The sequence below is a fragment of the Cyclopterus lumpus genome, chromosome 15 (assembly GCF_009769545.1).
Source record: "Cyclopterus lumpus isolate fCycLum1 chromosome 15, fCycLum1.pri, whole genome shotgun sequence".
NCBI classification, from domain to species: Eukaryota; Metazoa; Chordata; class Actinopteri; order Perciformes; family Cyclopteridae; genus Cyclopterus; species Cyclopterus lumpus.
In genome coordinates this window covers 15,263,912-15,278,015 of record NC_046980.1, presented here as the reverse complement: position 1 = coordinate 15,278,015, position 14,104 = coordinate 15,263,912, and the positions used below count along the sequence as shown (strand labels likewise).

Genomic DNA, 14,104 nt, shown 5'->3' with positions numbered 1-14,104 from the left:
CACTGTCTTTTTCATTCTAGTCAGAGCAGCAGCTCAGTTTCAGCATTTCATCACTGAAAACAAGACTTTTGCCCTCCAAACTCTCCTCCACAACACAAGAATTCCATCACTTTACATTAGGAGCCTACATGAGTGAAATCTTTTGATCAACATTGCCACCTGCTGTGAAGGTCACAAGATTGAAGTTCTTGTTAATAATAGTCTATTCTTTACAATAGCTACCTTCTCCATGTGGCTGCTTTCTCAATTTTCCCATAACTGTGTTAGAGCTGGCAAATATTTCCCAAGACCAGCAGTTCAGGTCTGTTTTGACTGCACAAGCTGTGTGGCAGCACTACGTGTGGCGGCTTCACCACACTTTCTCTTTTTCTTCAAGTCTTTGATTGCACCAACATGGCAGGCTGCCAGAAATGCACCTCACATTAATGTAAATTCCAGGGCTGTGCCAGTGATGGATGCATCATCAGATGTCCTAACGACACTCTTCGCTGTAAGTTAATTAGTCATGGAGGACTGTGGGATGAACACAGTGTGACCCTGAACAAGGGCTTGTCTGACTAGCCTCAGGCCCATTGGCACAGCTCTATTGTTCAATAGAGTCCTGTGTGTCGAGTGGAAGAGGGGGGCTTCTCCCTACTGACTGCCTCAATTCAGCTGGAAATCAGAGCAGCATCACCTCCCCCCCTCCCACACGGCCCTAGCAACCACGCCACGCCGACAGTTGCCAGGCAACCAGACAATGCTGGAGCCACTGGTTGTGGTGTGCGTGTCAGAGTTTGTGTTTTGCCTGTGTGCATTCAAATCAGGAATAGTGAAACGGCGGAAATGTCTTTCTTTGGTACAAAACATTAGAGCAAAGCCCTTTATGAATATTTGAATGTCGCACATTTTAACGGCCGATAAAATAAGAACTTAGCTGTTATAACTTCTTCAGAAATTAGAAGAAATGGTTATGGTTTGTGGTGAAAATATATAGAGATTATTATGGATTAGGTGAAATTAATCTTGTAGGATTTGAGCTGTGATGGCTGCATTAGCAACATGTCCTTTCACTTTGAGTCTAAATGAGGTCATGTGCGTTTTAAAGGAAAATCACAGAAACTGTCTTTCACAAAGCTGCAACCCGCTTGTAATTTCTGACCTTGTTTTTGTTAATGCAACCCACACCACACTCAAACTCAGCAGTAAATAATTTAACATCACTGCACCTCATTGTAAATGGCCTTAGTTCTAGTTTACAGGGAGAGGAAAGGATGTTAATATGGTATAGTATCTATTTCATGTTACACTAATTCATATTATATTTAGTAGTGCCAGAGTGTTGAAATACTTTATTAAAAGCAATTAACAGTATTACAAGTCATACATTATCAAGTATTAAAAAAAAACATTAAAAGTACTCATTATGAAGAACTGTCCCTTTCAGTGTTATTTTATTTTCCATCCATCCAACGCTAGACGGCGCCTTGTTTACACCAGCTCACCACTTTTCTATGTCCTGACCTTTGACCTCTGCGCTTGTGTCTAGTCGGCGTCGGTTCTCGTTTGAGGAAGCTTTTGCTTCTCAGAAAATGAATGTGTTGCTTCAGACGAATGGCTGCCACGCCTGTTTGAATTGCTCGGCAGCAGCCACACGCACTCAGTAGCAGGCTCCGCGGACGCAGCGGGCTGTACGGCCGCAGTCACATGTTATGACCTGCATGTGCTACTCGGTGTCAGGATTTGTTTGGCTACAAGCTAGTTAGCCGTTGGCTAAGTTAGTCAGCTAAGCTACTTAGCTAGCGAGCTATGTTGCCGCTAATAGTGCTAACTTAAAAAAAGAAAAAAGAAAAGCCGTTGCTCTCAAGTCGGAATAACATCCGGCTTTAGAAATTAGCGTAAATCAGACGACCGCCAACCGCTTCTTTCCCCGGGACTCACGTCCGTTCCTCTGCGACTATGTTTTCCAAAGTAACGGAACAATCCGCACTGACGTTAAACGTTAACTGTGAGCAAGCTGCCCCGAGCTGGCCGGCTCTAAGCTAACCGGCGTGAACCGTCAACGTTTCGTGCAGCGTGAAGCGCGAGCACCTGACCGTTCCACCCGTCAGTCAGCCGGGGCTCGCGAGGACACCGTGTTTCTAGCGTCAACGTTTTAGCGACTGGTCATAACGTGTCCAACAACGACAATGGCTAACGTTACAGATCTCCAAACGAAATACAGCAAGCTGGCGCAGGAGTACTCCAAGGTAAAGCAGAGGCCTTTTGTTCATCCATTTAATGTTAATGACGTTAAGGTAGTTGTCATTGTTAAATACACCGCTAACTAGCTAGCGTGAACCTAACGTTAGCTGACTGCTGACAAGGCTGGAACTCAGAACCATTAGCGCTAGCCACCTGCTAATATTGTTATCAATATGCCCCTGTAATCAATGCTACCTGGACAGATTTACTCACATACGACACTTTACTGGAGTGCAATATGTAGTTGAAGCTACACATGCAGAGCTCTGGTCAGTGCAAAGAGATTCACTCAACACTGACATTTTATTCGAATGTTAGCTAACATCTGGCCGAGACCCGACACGATTCCGTTAATGAACTCTGGGTAATACAATACTCTTGCAATAAAGCCTATCTTCATGAAAGTTGTATTGTTTTTTTTTTATAAGCTGTTGATTTGACTACATTACCTTTTTGGGAGATGTCATTTGTGGTGCAGTTGAATTACATTTTCTTAGACTGAGGCTGTTTTTATTAGAAACGCCTACAAATATAATACAATATAATTCAACACCTGTAAACTACAAAATGCATCAAACATATTAATCAACACGACCAAAGACTGATGTGAAGGTAGAGTATTAAACGTGTGGGCCGCTGAGTGTACAGTGATTTGATATTGTAATAGGTGAAACAGGTGTTTCTGGATTATGGTTATCGTGGCGTGTTTAAACTTGAATGTGACGAATAAAGCAGCTAAGCATCCCACTGGGTTCTGCTTATCAACCTTTGGTTAATTTGTTAACAAGTGACAGTCTGCGTTTTCTCGTGGCTGTTTGCGCCCTTTGTTTCTGTGTCAGCTGACAGCACGGGGAGTGTGTGCTGTTTCCTGTTCAACTCTGATCTCCCCGTTAGCCAACACCATATCCTGCTCAGGAAGTGCTGACTATGTAGCTGTCACACATACTGCCGATATATGCTGAATTAAGTAACGCATGCATATGACGTGATATTTTCTGTGTAAAGATAATTATGTTTTCAGTTAAAGATGCTACATACAAATTATTATTTATTTGAAAACCTCCTTTGCGTCTCGATGTTGACCACTGATAACGTTTCAAGTTGAATTTATCTCTATTCCTCTGTTTTTTTTCTCACAGCTCCGGGCCCAGAACCAGGTGCTGAAGAAGGCAGTTGTGGATGAACAGGCCAACTCTGCCTCATTTAAGGTAAAGTAACTTAGAAAACCACAACAAAGTATGATCCACAGCTGTAATGTCCAATTATACTCCTGATAGAGGCTTAATAAATCAGCCGCAACTTTAATGCTTTGGGGATTCCCGAGCATATGAACTGTGATCCATCATCAGGTTGCCAGGGTAATCCTAAAGCCTACATGAGAAGTGTTGTAGATATCAACATTTTCAAATTTGCTAAATAAATCCAGATGGTCACCTAATCGTACTAGTACTTATTACAATGTTGCTAATATTGCTGGAGTTGCCCAATGTCAGCTTTGCCATATTTGCAAGAAACCCTTAAATGTTAAATATCATTTTCTTTTTATACCAGTTAAGTTTGGCACTTTGCTCCACTACACATTGTTTTATGAAAATGACTCCAACCTCCAGGCACAGACCCTCCACCAGGGTCTGGACAAACTGTCTCTCCCACAGTGTCATCTATGTTTTTTGTGGTTGTTCAAATAAAAACTTGAATTTTTTTTGGAAAAATCCTCCTCCTATGTCTCTCGTAATAGAATTTCTTTGACAACATTGTTATAATTCAGAGGTAGTAATTTGCTCAATGTGCTAATTGGTGGGAAGACATGTACGCAAGTTGATAAGCAACATGTGTTTGTCATTATCTTCATCAGGAGCAGCTTAAGCTGAGGGACCAGAGCCTCAGGAAGCAGGAGCAGGAGATGGACAGTCTCAGCTTCAGGAACCAACAGCTGGCCAAAAGGGTGGAGCTGCTTCAAGAGGAACTAGCTGTCAGTGACGCCAAGGGCAAAAAGGGGAAGGTGATGAGGGAAATTAAGGAAGAGGCTACACAGTTGGGTAGAGGGAACAGGATCTATTCATATATATATGCAAAAAACATGTGTGATAATGAAATTTGCAAACTCAATAATGCTCATCAATAATCCTAATGTTTGTAGAAGCAGAAGATCACAATTAAAAGGTCCCTATTGTATCTCCTCCAGAGCAAAGCAGACTCTCCGTCACAGCATGGTCTCGAGACCCAGAGTGTTTTTGATGAGGATCTGCAGAAAAAGATAGAAGAAAATGAGCGACTTCATATCCAAGTAAGCAGACACATTATCTTTACATTGGTCTTTCATTGTTCTGTATATACAGTTAATGTACTGGTGGGACCTTGCATGTGATGGGCCTGTTTTCTGCTGTCTATGCATTAGTTCTACGACGCAGATGAGCAGCACAGGAAGCAGGAGGCTGAGCTGACGACACGACTGCAGGAGCTGGAAAAAGACTTGGAGCAGCACCAGGCTGTTGTGGACGGACTCACCACTAAGTACATGGAAACAATTGAGCGTCTGCAGAGTGACAAGGCTCGTTTAGAGGTGAGGATGAAGAGGAGGAAGATGAAGTACATTATGTCATTGTAACTTTGAATGAAGTTTATTAGAATGTGTGTATTGTCTTCTGACAGGTGAAAGCTCAAACTCTGGAGAGGGAAGCAAAAGAGTGCAGAATGCGAACAGAAGAGTGGTACATCATCCTTTTTATTCACGGTTTGAGAATGATTTAATCCACCACTGTGGTGTCATAAAACCAGAAGGGCGATTTGCATATCGGAAGTACATACTGTATACATTCTTAATGTAGTTACAGCATAGTTTAGATATACCCCCGATGCATGACAAAAAAAATCACTACATCAGTGTTAAAATGATCTGTGAAACTATTATTTTTTGACAAAAATCTTGGGTCTTGAGTCAAGTTGTAATAAAATGCAAAATTTCATCTATTAAACTTTCTTTTCTGCAGTCAGCAGCAGGTGAGGCGATGCCAGTCAGAGCTGAACAGACAGGTGAAACAAAGCAGCACTGTTATCCAGGAGAAAGTGCCCTTCAATGACACCAGTGAGTATCTCTGAGCCACTTGGGCAAAAAGGATCCGCTATAGAGCAGACTTCTATTTGAGAATATTTATGTCTTTCGCCATAACACCATTCTGCCCAGGAGTAAATACACAAAACTGTAATATTGCACGCAAGGAGGCAGGAGGCTAAACCATTGAAGCTATATTTGTCGGGTCAATAAATTGTGGTGCAGAGACTGAGGACCTGCTCTGGTTTCACCTCCTTTCTCTTCTATCCTGCAGAAATTGGTGACTATAACAGCCTAAATGTGCCACCACACAATCGAAGGCACCAGGTGAGTGAGAAAACAAAGGCAATGTTTTTATTGGTTTATAGTACACATGCATTCAATTGGTTCCTAATTATAGCTTATTTGCTATTGTCTAAAATTACAATTATTGCATCTATTCTTTTTTGTTTGCATAATACATTTTGCAGTTTCTCAAACCCAGTTTTTTATTTTAAACCTTTTCCTAAAATGTTATTTTTTGTTTATTAGTCAATAACTAAGGACTCTGACATTGTGGAATTATTACTGTTTTCTTCAGTAAGTGGTGATGCAATAATCAGGATAATAATCCCAACAAGGTGAGCAATCACCCTGAGGTACATTATCCTGTTTCTAATTAATCTGACATTATTTAATCGATTAATCAAGTGGTCTATATAATGTCAGGAAACGGTGAAGATACCTTGTTTTACCCGGCCAACAGTCCAAAACCCAAAGACATTTAAATTACTATCACTTATAAGACCAAAAAAATCCACACCATTTAGAAGCTGGACCCTGAAAAGGTTTAATATATTTGCTTAAAAATGACTTAAATTAGGAATCAGTTATCAAAATAAATTTCAGATTTCATTTTCTTTTAATTGACTCATCAGGTAATCTCAAAAGTGTTTGGCAGAAATCCATCTGAGATGGGACTAACACATTGTGTGTGTTCTTTCTGTTCTTTCAGCTTAAAGCCCGGGACGTGGCAGGTCAGGCCCTGAGCTTTATTCAGGACCTGGTGGCTGCTCTCTTGAACTTCCACTCGTACACAGAACAGAGAGTGCACATCTACCCCCTGGACTCCTCCATTGAACCCATTTCCCCCCTAAACCAGAAGGTGAGGCAACCGACAGAAGAAATACAGACTGCTTCTCATATGACAGATGTACATTTACGTCCACAATAAAAGACAGTAGCCGTTGTTTTGCATAGAGAATGATTAGTAATCCATGTACAAGCTTAAATGCATGATTCCTCTGTCCACCTAGTTTTCTCAGTATCTACATGAGAATGCAGCCTATGTGCGCCCCCTGGAGGACGGCTTTCTACAGTTACACCAAAGCATCACAGAGGACACCGTCACAGTACTGGTGAGTGGTTTTTGGACAGGGACATTGTGTGGGCTTGTTCATGATGCTTGCTTACAGCTAACTGTGTCCTTTTATTTTCTTGAATTGAAGGAGACTGTGGTTAAGCTGAAGAGCTTCGCTGATAATTTCTCCTCATACACCCACTTTCTGCAAAAGATTCTTCCCTACCAGCTGAAAAGGTGTGTGTGTGTGTGTGTGTGTGTTTATTTGTTTTTGTCGCGTTTGTCGCTGTATTGATCTTCTCCTCTCTTTTCAGCCTAGAAGAAGAGTGCAACGCATCTCCTTGTACGGCTGCCCTTATTGCGAAAAACCAGGAGTTACAGAGTGACATGAAGAAAGTGACTTCTGTGTTTGAGAAGCTGCAGAGCTACATTAAGCTTTTGGCCTTACCCAGTAGGTTAACATTGAAAATACATACCATATGTGACACATGAGTTCATACAGCTGATGGTTTTAGAGACTGATTGTTTGTTTCTGTGGTTTTTGCTTATCGTGGCAGGTTCTGCCTTGAGCTTTATTCAGGACCTGGTGATATATTTCTGCCTCAAATGTCTGTCCCATCATCAGCTATTATTGTAATAGAAAAGTAACATTAAAAATGTATGTTTTCAAAGGTGATGGTATGAGCTTGTTTTTATGGAAATAATGCGTGCTGCTGTGAAGTGATCCGATATGCTTGTTTTACAAATGTGTGCAATGTGTGTCTCAGGTGCTCGGCAGGATGCCATGCCACAGAGCAGCACCTCAGCTGTCTTCACCCAGCTGGCTGCCTGCCTTCACAGTCTTCATGATGCCATTAAAGGTGAGCAGCACCGCAAGACATTTTTCATCTGCAGCCTTTCACAAACCAGTGTGACGCAGCACAATGATTCCCTCACGTATCCACCTCGCTGCTGTTGCCTTTCCTAAAAGTCAGACTCATTTTCTGTTTTCATGACGATACCCACCAGCTCATATTTTGAAGTGCAATTATCCAGCGTCTACCACACTGCGATATGAAATGGAAGTATAATTTAGTGCTCTCTGGCAGAGAAGAGTCACTTTCAGATGACACATTAGCTGAGTGGAAATGCATTTATTTAATAAGGGCCCTTGTCTTGGTACTTGTGGGGACAGTGATTGTGGTCAAATATACTTTAAAGACATGCAGTTTTACTGTATGAAATACAATCGCATCCGTTGCACACCAATCAGTAAAGGAGCGTCACAAAACAGCTGCCTTTTGTAATATGTATCTGTTGAAGCTGAAGAAGGGACTCCAAGCCAACAGATGCTGTAAATGCTCCTCCTGCTGTTCTGTTTCCTCCCTGTGTGTCTAGAGATGTCTAAGCACTATAACCAGAAGGCCAGCTTTGAGCAGGAGCTCCCCACCATCACCCAGAAGCTGTGCACCACCACCGAGTGCCTGCTGGGGTCTTTGGGCTCTCTGACCAGCAGCACCGGCAAGGTATGGCCAACAGGGGGCAGGCTGTAGCCAAGTTTATTTTCCCTGTAGCATATGTTATCTGTCAATGGTGTGAAGCACAAAAGCTTAATTGCAGGTAGCAGTGAGATTTCACTGCAACTGGAATTGGTAATTTTGCCACCACAGAACGACAGGACTCAGGTGGGCAGCCATTTAATGTTCAGAGATACTGTCCAACTCACAGTTTGTACAGTTGCTCCCCAGTCCGAGGAAAGGGGGAAAAACGATTTATCTTTGTAAATCAAGTGACACGTTGGCTGACGGGAGGCTCAGTCCAGCGGGCTGTGGTGCCGAATAACACGCTGAGCCGCATTTTGAGAGTGATCATTGCTCAGACATTTCTCATCCTGGACACTTGGCGGTGTGATAATCTCTCTCGTGAACACACTGGTTAATTTGAGGCTCAACAGAATGCTGAGTATTGTCATTGAGACATGCGGGCATCATTAGTGTTTCTTTAAATAAGGAGGCTGCAAGGATCTCTTTGATTTTAATGATACAAGACATCATGTCACTGTTTTGTTGCAGATTTCTACTTTCTTTAGCAACAACTTGGACTTCTTCACATCATCAGGCTACAGTCCAAGGGGCAGCACAGTAGCACTCAACCCCTTGCAAGCAGAGAGTATGTTGGCCAACAAAAAGAAAGCAGCTGCCTACATACATGCTATCAAACAGGTCAGTATATGCTTGAATCTGATGATTATTTCCAGGTCTTTGCTCATGATGCAGTGTGACCGAGCCTGTTAAAGCCCCCAGACTTAGGAATATTGTGCACATTGAGATTACAAAGCCGACATCTGTAACGTCTTGTAAATCGGCTTTGTGAATATTTCAAACGTTTCCTCTGGTTTCAATTTTTTTCCTTTTGTTTTTCCTTTCATTTTAAAGCTTTGATTAAGTTACTATGATGAACTTTTAACTGGTTATGAAATAGTCTCAATGTAATACTGATGCCTCTCTATAATCTACTTGAGTAAACAAGATCATCAGCGAGAAGATTCGCTATTTCTATATAGTTATTATTAATGCCTGTCATCGGTGCCACTGGGTCTGCATGAAATCATGTAGTCTCACCAGAACTCATTCAGCTCAGACTCCAGCAGCAACAAACCCAATATGGCGAGACCCAGGTTCAGCTTTGCTGCCATCTTCGGCCTGCAGTCGAACCTCCGGCGGGAGGAGGGGCGCTCTGTGTCCAGCAGCACAGGCTCTTCGTCCGCCTCGCTGCTTCGGCCACACCGACACCACGGTGTAACAAGGCCCATGCCTAATTGCTGGTCCTGCTCGAGGGAAGGGAGGCACAGGAGAACCAGGATCAGGACTTAGTGGGGCAGACTGTCAGACACTGCTGCAGTAAAAGGAGAGATTTTCTGAAGGGACTCTGTCGATCAGAAGCACTACCACTAATGTCCACAGAGCCCGCCAAAACCGACACAGACAAATTGTTCCTATTCTTTTAAGTATGGTGCTATATTAAACAAGTTCATTATAAAAATAAAATGCGTGTTTTTTATTTATTTATTATAAATTACCTGTTTTCTACTATACTTCCTGTTTTTTTGTTTCTTTTTTCAGGGCAGGACGCAGTCTGTTCCATACAGAGAAGCCCTGTCAAACCGCCGCATACTCACCAGCTCCACAGAGAGCAGAGAAGGTCTCACCCAGCAGGTATGACACTCAGCTCAGAATTTATTTCTGGAAACCATTTTTGTTGGTTTAATGCTCATACATTTTAAAGATTATTTTGAATCATTTTTCAAAGAGACACCCAGAGGTATGTGGACAATGTGACCCTGTATGAGTCATTGTGCCAACCAGGTTTGGTTGCCTTAGAGACAGTGATATAATAATGTGGAGGTTAAGCCCAAAATGGTTCCACATGCAATTATGTTTGTTGTGACTGCAGAACAGCACCATCAATAGTTTCTGGGAAAGACGGGGACATGGAAGAGTTGGTCATAAAAGTGCAGAAAAATGATGATATGAAAAGACCACAAGACCTCATCTTTTACACATTTTCTTATATATATATATATATATATATATATATTTTTTTTTTTTTTTTTTTTTTAAAGTATTTTAGAAATGTCTTTACCTGCCTAATACTGCTGCCCTTTGCTCATCTCATCCCTCATCCCATCAGCTCACTGTCCTCTCCTCTCCTCCCTGTAGGTGCAGCAGAGCCAGGACAAGATTGCTCGGCTGGAGCAGGAGAAGGAGCACTGGCTCCTGGAGGCCCAGCTGGGGAAGGTGCGGTTGGAAAAGGAGAACCAGCGCATTGCGGACCTGGAATCGCAGCTCGCAGCAGCTCTAGGGGGAAGTCCAAACCCCCGACCAGCTGCAGCCAGCACGCTCTCAGAAAGCCACGAGGAAGCAGAGAGAGAGCAGAACGCTGCAGGAAAAGAGACTACGCTGTGCACCAGCCTGGTATAGTCGCTATATTGGTTGCTGTACTTGTTAGTTTTTGCTTGCAGTGGACATTTTCTGCCCACGGCACTGGTGTCTGATTTGCTACAACAAAGGGAGTATTATCTTTCTTTTCTTATAGCTCGTTTTTGCCTCATAAAACCTAAAATGTGCAGATGCTGCAGAATAGAAGAACACTGTTGTTCGAGTTCACATTGCAGTCACAATCTAGGGCAGTTTAACTCACTAGTCGCTAAACTATTTGTTTTATCTTATATTGTTATGGTCTCTTGCATGGCTGGGTTTTATAACTGACGTGTTTCTCTCTTTTGTCTTGTTGGCAGGTTGGCATGCTGTGCACAACACCGACAGTTGAGCATGTGAGTTGTCATAGACTTAACCAATTGACATATTTAAATTAAGAACAAAAATAGAAGGAACACCTTTTTTAAATCCTGCTGCTTTCCATCCATGGATGTTGTGTCTGTGTTTGGCAGGTGGGAGATGAGGAGTCCCGGGAGCAGCTGATAAAGACTCACTACATGGCCAGAGTGGGAGAGCTCACCACCCAGCTCCAGATTTCAGACAGCAAAGCTGTGCATTTTCACTCTGAGGTGGCCGAACTGCACTCCTTGTCATAGCAAAGAACTGACCGTTTCATTGCACACAGCCTCTCTAACATTGCATGTCACCTGGGGAGAGATATGGAAACTCTTACAACATCCACCACGAAAATCCCAAATACATTTAGTGCAGAACAGTCACTTGTCTCTGCTCCCTCATGTGTACTATTTTTGTCTGCTTCTTTAATTTGAGAACGGAGGGCAAAGAAACTGAACCAGGAGTTAACCTTGTTTCTCTTTTTTTTCCGTCTTTTTGGAGATCCATTATCACCTAGTGTTGCCTTTTTTTGTTTAGTTTTTTTTACTGAGAAACTGACACTTTATATTTGTAGCATTGCACTGAGCCTTGATCTGAATGTAGATACTTCTCTAAGTGACATTTGGTCGCATTGTGATTACCGATATGTCAGTCATCAACATTTAGTATCGTAGCAACAAGAAAGCACCTGATCTCGAGTCAGTGTCTCTGGAATTAAACTGTCACCTTTTTTTAAACAATTGGCACTATCCTGAAATATCCCCATTACCCAAAGCAATATCTCCCTTTATTTCAGCTTTTGAAAAAGATCTGTAAAGTGTGCCAGACATGCAGTTGTTAACTTTCCTTTTTCCCCTTCCTAGTGTCGAGCTTTGGCCAAGAGATTGGCCATTGCAGAAAAATCCCGGGAGACTCTGAGCGAGGAGGTCAGACTGGCTAATCAGAACGTCACACGCTTGCAGGTAAAAGGCAGACCCATTACCGAAAAGCTTCCCGTCTAAGTATAGACAGAATACATTCTCATTAACTGTGGTGTCTCATACAGGACGAGCTGACTACAACGAAGAGGAGCTACGAAGACCAGCTCAGCATGATGAGCGACCACCTGTGTAGTATGAATGAGACTTTGAGCAAGCAGAGAGAAGAAATCGACACGCTCAAACTGGGCAGCAAGGTATAACGCGTGTACCTTCCTGTCCTTGTGTCTGCTTTTTATTCGTTTTAGATAAAGGTGTTATCAGAATTTCTGCCTTTTAAAAAAAAATTGAAATAATGTAGCTTTGTTTTCAAGTGTTGCATGCCGTCAGTCATTGAAGAGTAGTGAAAAGAAATCCCCAGTGGCTTCAGGGAGTGTGCAGGATAATTTCAGGTTGTTCAGGGAAATGTGACATTGTAAAGTTTCTGTCCGTTATGAGGAGAACTGGGAGGTAATCGGCGGTATTGGGGTTGCCGCCGGGGCCTGATGGGAAAAGCACCTGCTGGAACCATCTGAAGAAGTCGTTAAGGCAGCAGAAAGAGGCCCGTTTTGAGCGTGAATGTTCCTGCTTGCGTGCACACAGATGGCTGCGTGTTCTGGAAGTTGCAGGACAGAACATGTTAGTGAGTTAAAGGTAGTGATTTTCTCTTGAAGGTGAGAGGCTGGCCTCAGCATGTTTTTGTATGTTTTGAAAAAGAATGCAAAAACAAATCTCAACTTGCTGCACTCAAACGCAACACAGTTCTTAAAAACGTACCAAATCCGAAAATAACTTGATTGTTTCTTTTCCAGAACTGAGCTTGTATTTTCTGTTTTCTTTAGGGAAGCGCAAAAAAGAACAAAAGTCGATAGAGCTGCCCTCTAAACTGGCTCATTTTGGCACCTCGAGAGAAGATCTGGTCTGTGGAGCCTCCCAGCACCGTCACCAAACCACAGGAGACGGCTACATGAGCCTCAGATCTCTCCACTGTCAAGCAGTGGCAATACAAACTCGTATGGAGGCTTGAAGATGTCTGACTGAAGAAGCCCCCTCCCCCCCTTTCCTTGTCACAGCACCGTTTTATCACACCATGATTTGCATTAAAAACTCTACAAGAAGCTGCTGCTGCTTGACATTTTGTGGACAGAAACAGCTTCCCCCGAAAGGGGCGGAGGAAGATAAACAGTGGGAACAGTGGAAGTTGGTAATGCTCACTGAAGTCAGGACTTGAAGACCAAACCCTGTTGATGTGCTTTTCTTACTTTAAACGTACGTGTAACAGAAAATGAAACTGCACCCTGACTGCTTATCTGTGGGAGCAGATAACATGTAAATGTGGGTGTGGCTGTATGTGTGCAGAGTGTCGTCTCATTGTGTGACTGTGGAACAACATGCGAGTATTGATTTACACGTTGAAATGTGAGATTATTTTGCGCTACTGGTTCCAGGGGCCTGTACGTCTACATACAGCATACAAGCCCTTTACAACAAACGCATAAATCATAAGCTTCTGTAAAGAAGGGCTTTAAAACCGGAATGAACAACTAACAAATACAAAGTTGAATTCATTCCTCATTTTGGAAAATGTCCAGTCCTGTGAGAGGAGTGGAGAATAGGCAAGAAGAAATGTATGCCTTGAAGCACTGATTAACTGTTTACCTCGACCAAGAGGGTAGGATGGACAAGTCTGAGCTCGTTAAATGGTGTCAGTCGGTCTGAAGTTGTAACAATAGTTGTTTTTATCACCAAAGTAAGTGGATGTGCACTCAGAAGCCCGGTGTGGCACAAATTCATGTTGTAATATGTATGCACAAAAAGGGTTAATGTGAATATACACATTTAAAGTCATGATATAATTGTAGTGTATCATTTCAAAGAAATATAGATCTATACACACACAAAAAAGCATTTATTCAGAGGTTACAAATGTTTATTTTCCACGAAATTGGGAAAACTCAGTCTTCAGCTAGTTTTTCTCCTGTGCGTGGAAGCATAGGGGAGGGTTGGGTTGGCCCATGATGCAACTGGTGCTTGGATAACCTGATGCATGAGTCATGACGATGTGCAGTTAACGTTTACAGTAGCGTGTAGTGACTTGAGGAAAATTAAAGAAAAGACCAGCAGTGGTTATGAGCAGTTTATTCAAACTCTCCATTTCTTCACCTGCAGCAAACCTTTAGATCATAAAAGATTTGCCAACAACCCATAGCTTTTTTTTTTT

General features: G+C 42.5%; 1 protein-coding gene across 2 annotated transcripts; it reads left to right on the top strand.

Moving 5' to 3' along the window:
* Positions 1-1,497: 1,497 nt before the first annotated feature.
* ppp1r21 (protein phosphatase 1, regulatory subunit 21) lies at positions 1,498-13,739 on the top strand. 2 transcript variants are annotated; one of them, XM_034551889.1, is made up of 22 exons: positions 1,498-2,228; positions 3,363-3,431; positions 4,079-4,225; positions 4,409-4,510; positions 4,622-4,786; positions 4,876-4,934; positions 5,214-5,308; positions 5,550-5,602; positions 6,270-6,419; positions 6,571-6,672; positions 6,763-6,851; positions 6,929-7,065; positions 7,382-7,474; positions 7,992-8,119; positions 8,666-8,815; positions 9,716-9,808; positions 10,313-10,567; positions 10,891-10,926; positions 11,044-11,160; positions 11,791-11,889; positions 11,973-12,101; positions 12,726-13,739. In XM_034551889.1, exons 1-22 carry the CDS (start codon positions 2,169-2,171, stop codon positions 12,753-12,755), a joined length of 2,358 nt encoding a protein of 785 aa, XP_034407780.1. In that variant the 5' UTR covers positions 1,498-2,168; the 3' UTR covers positions 12,756-13,739. The 2 variants fall into 2 exon arrangements, with proteins under 2 accessions (XP_034407780.1, XP_034407779.1); XM_034551888.1 differs by having other exon boundaries at positions 12,346-13,739.
* The last annotated feature ends 365 nt before the right edge of the window (positions 13,740-14,104 follow it).

Bases quoted from the DNA above. Each gene is read 5' to 3' on its own strand.
- ppp1r21 (XM_034551888.1), top strand. From the start codon at position 2,169: ATGGCTAACGTTACAGATCTCCAAACGAAATACAGCAAGCTGGCGCAG. The intron at 4,511-4,621 runs GTAAGCAGACAC...TCTATGCATTAG, and splicing joins ATGAGCGACTTCATATCCAA to TTCTACGACGCAGATGAGCA. The intron at 4,935-5,213 runs GTACATCATCCT...TCTTTTCTGCAG, and splicing joins AGAATGCGAACAGAAGAGTG to TCAGCAGCAGGTGAGGCGAT.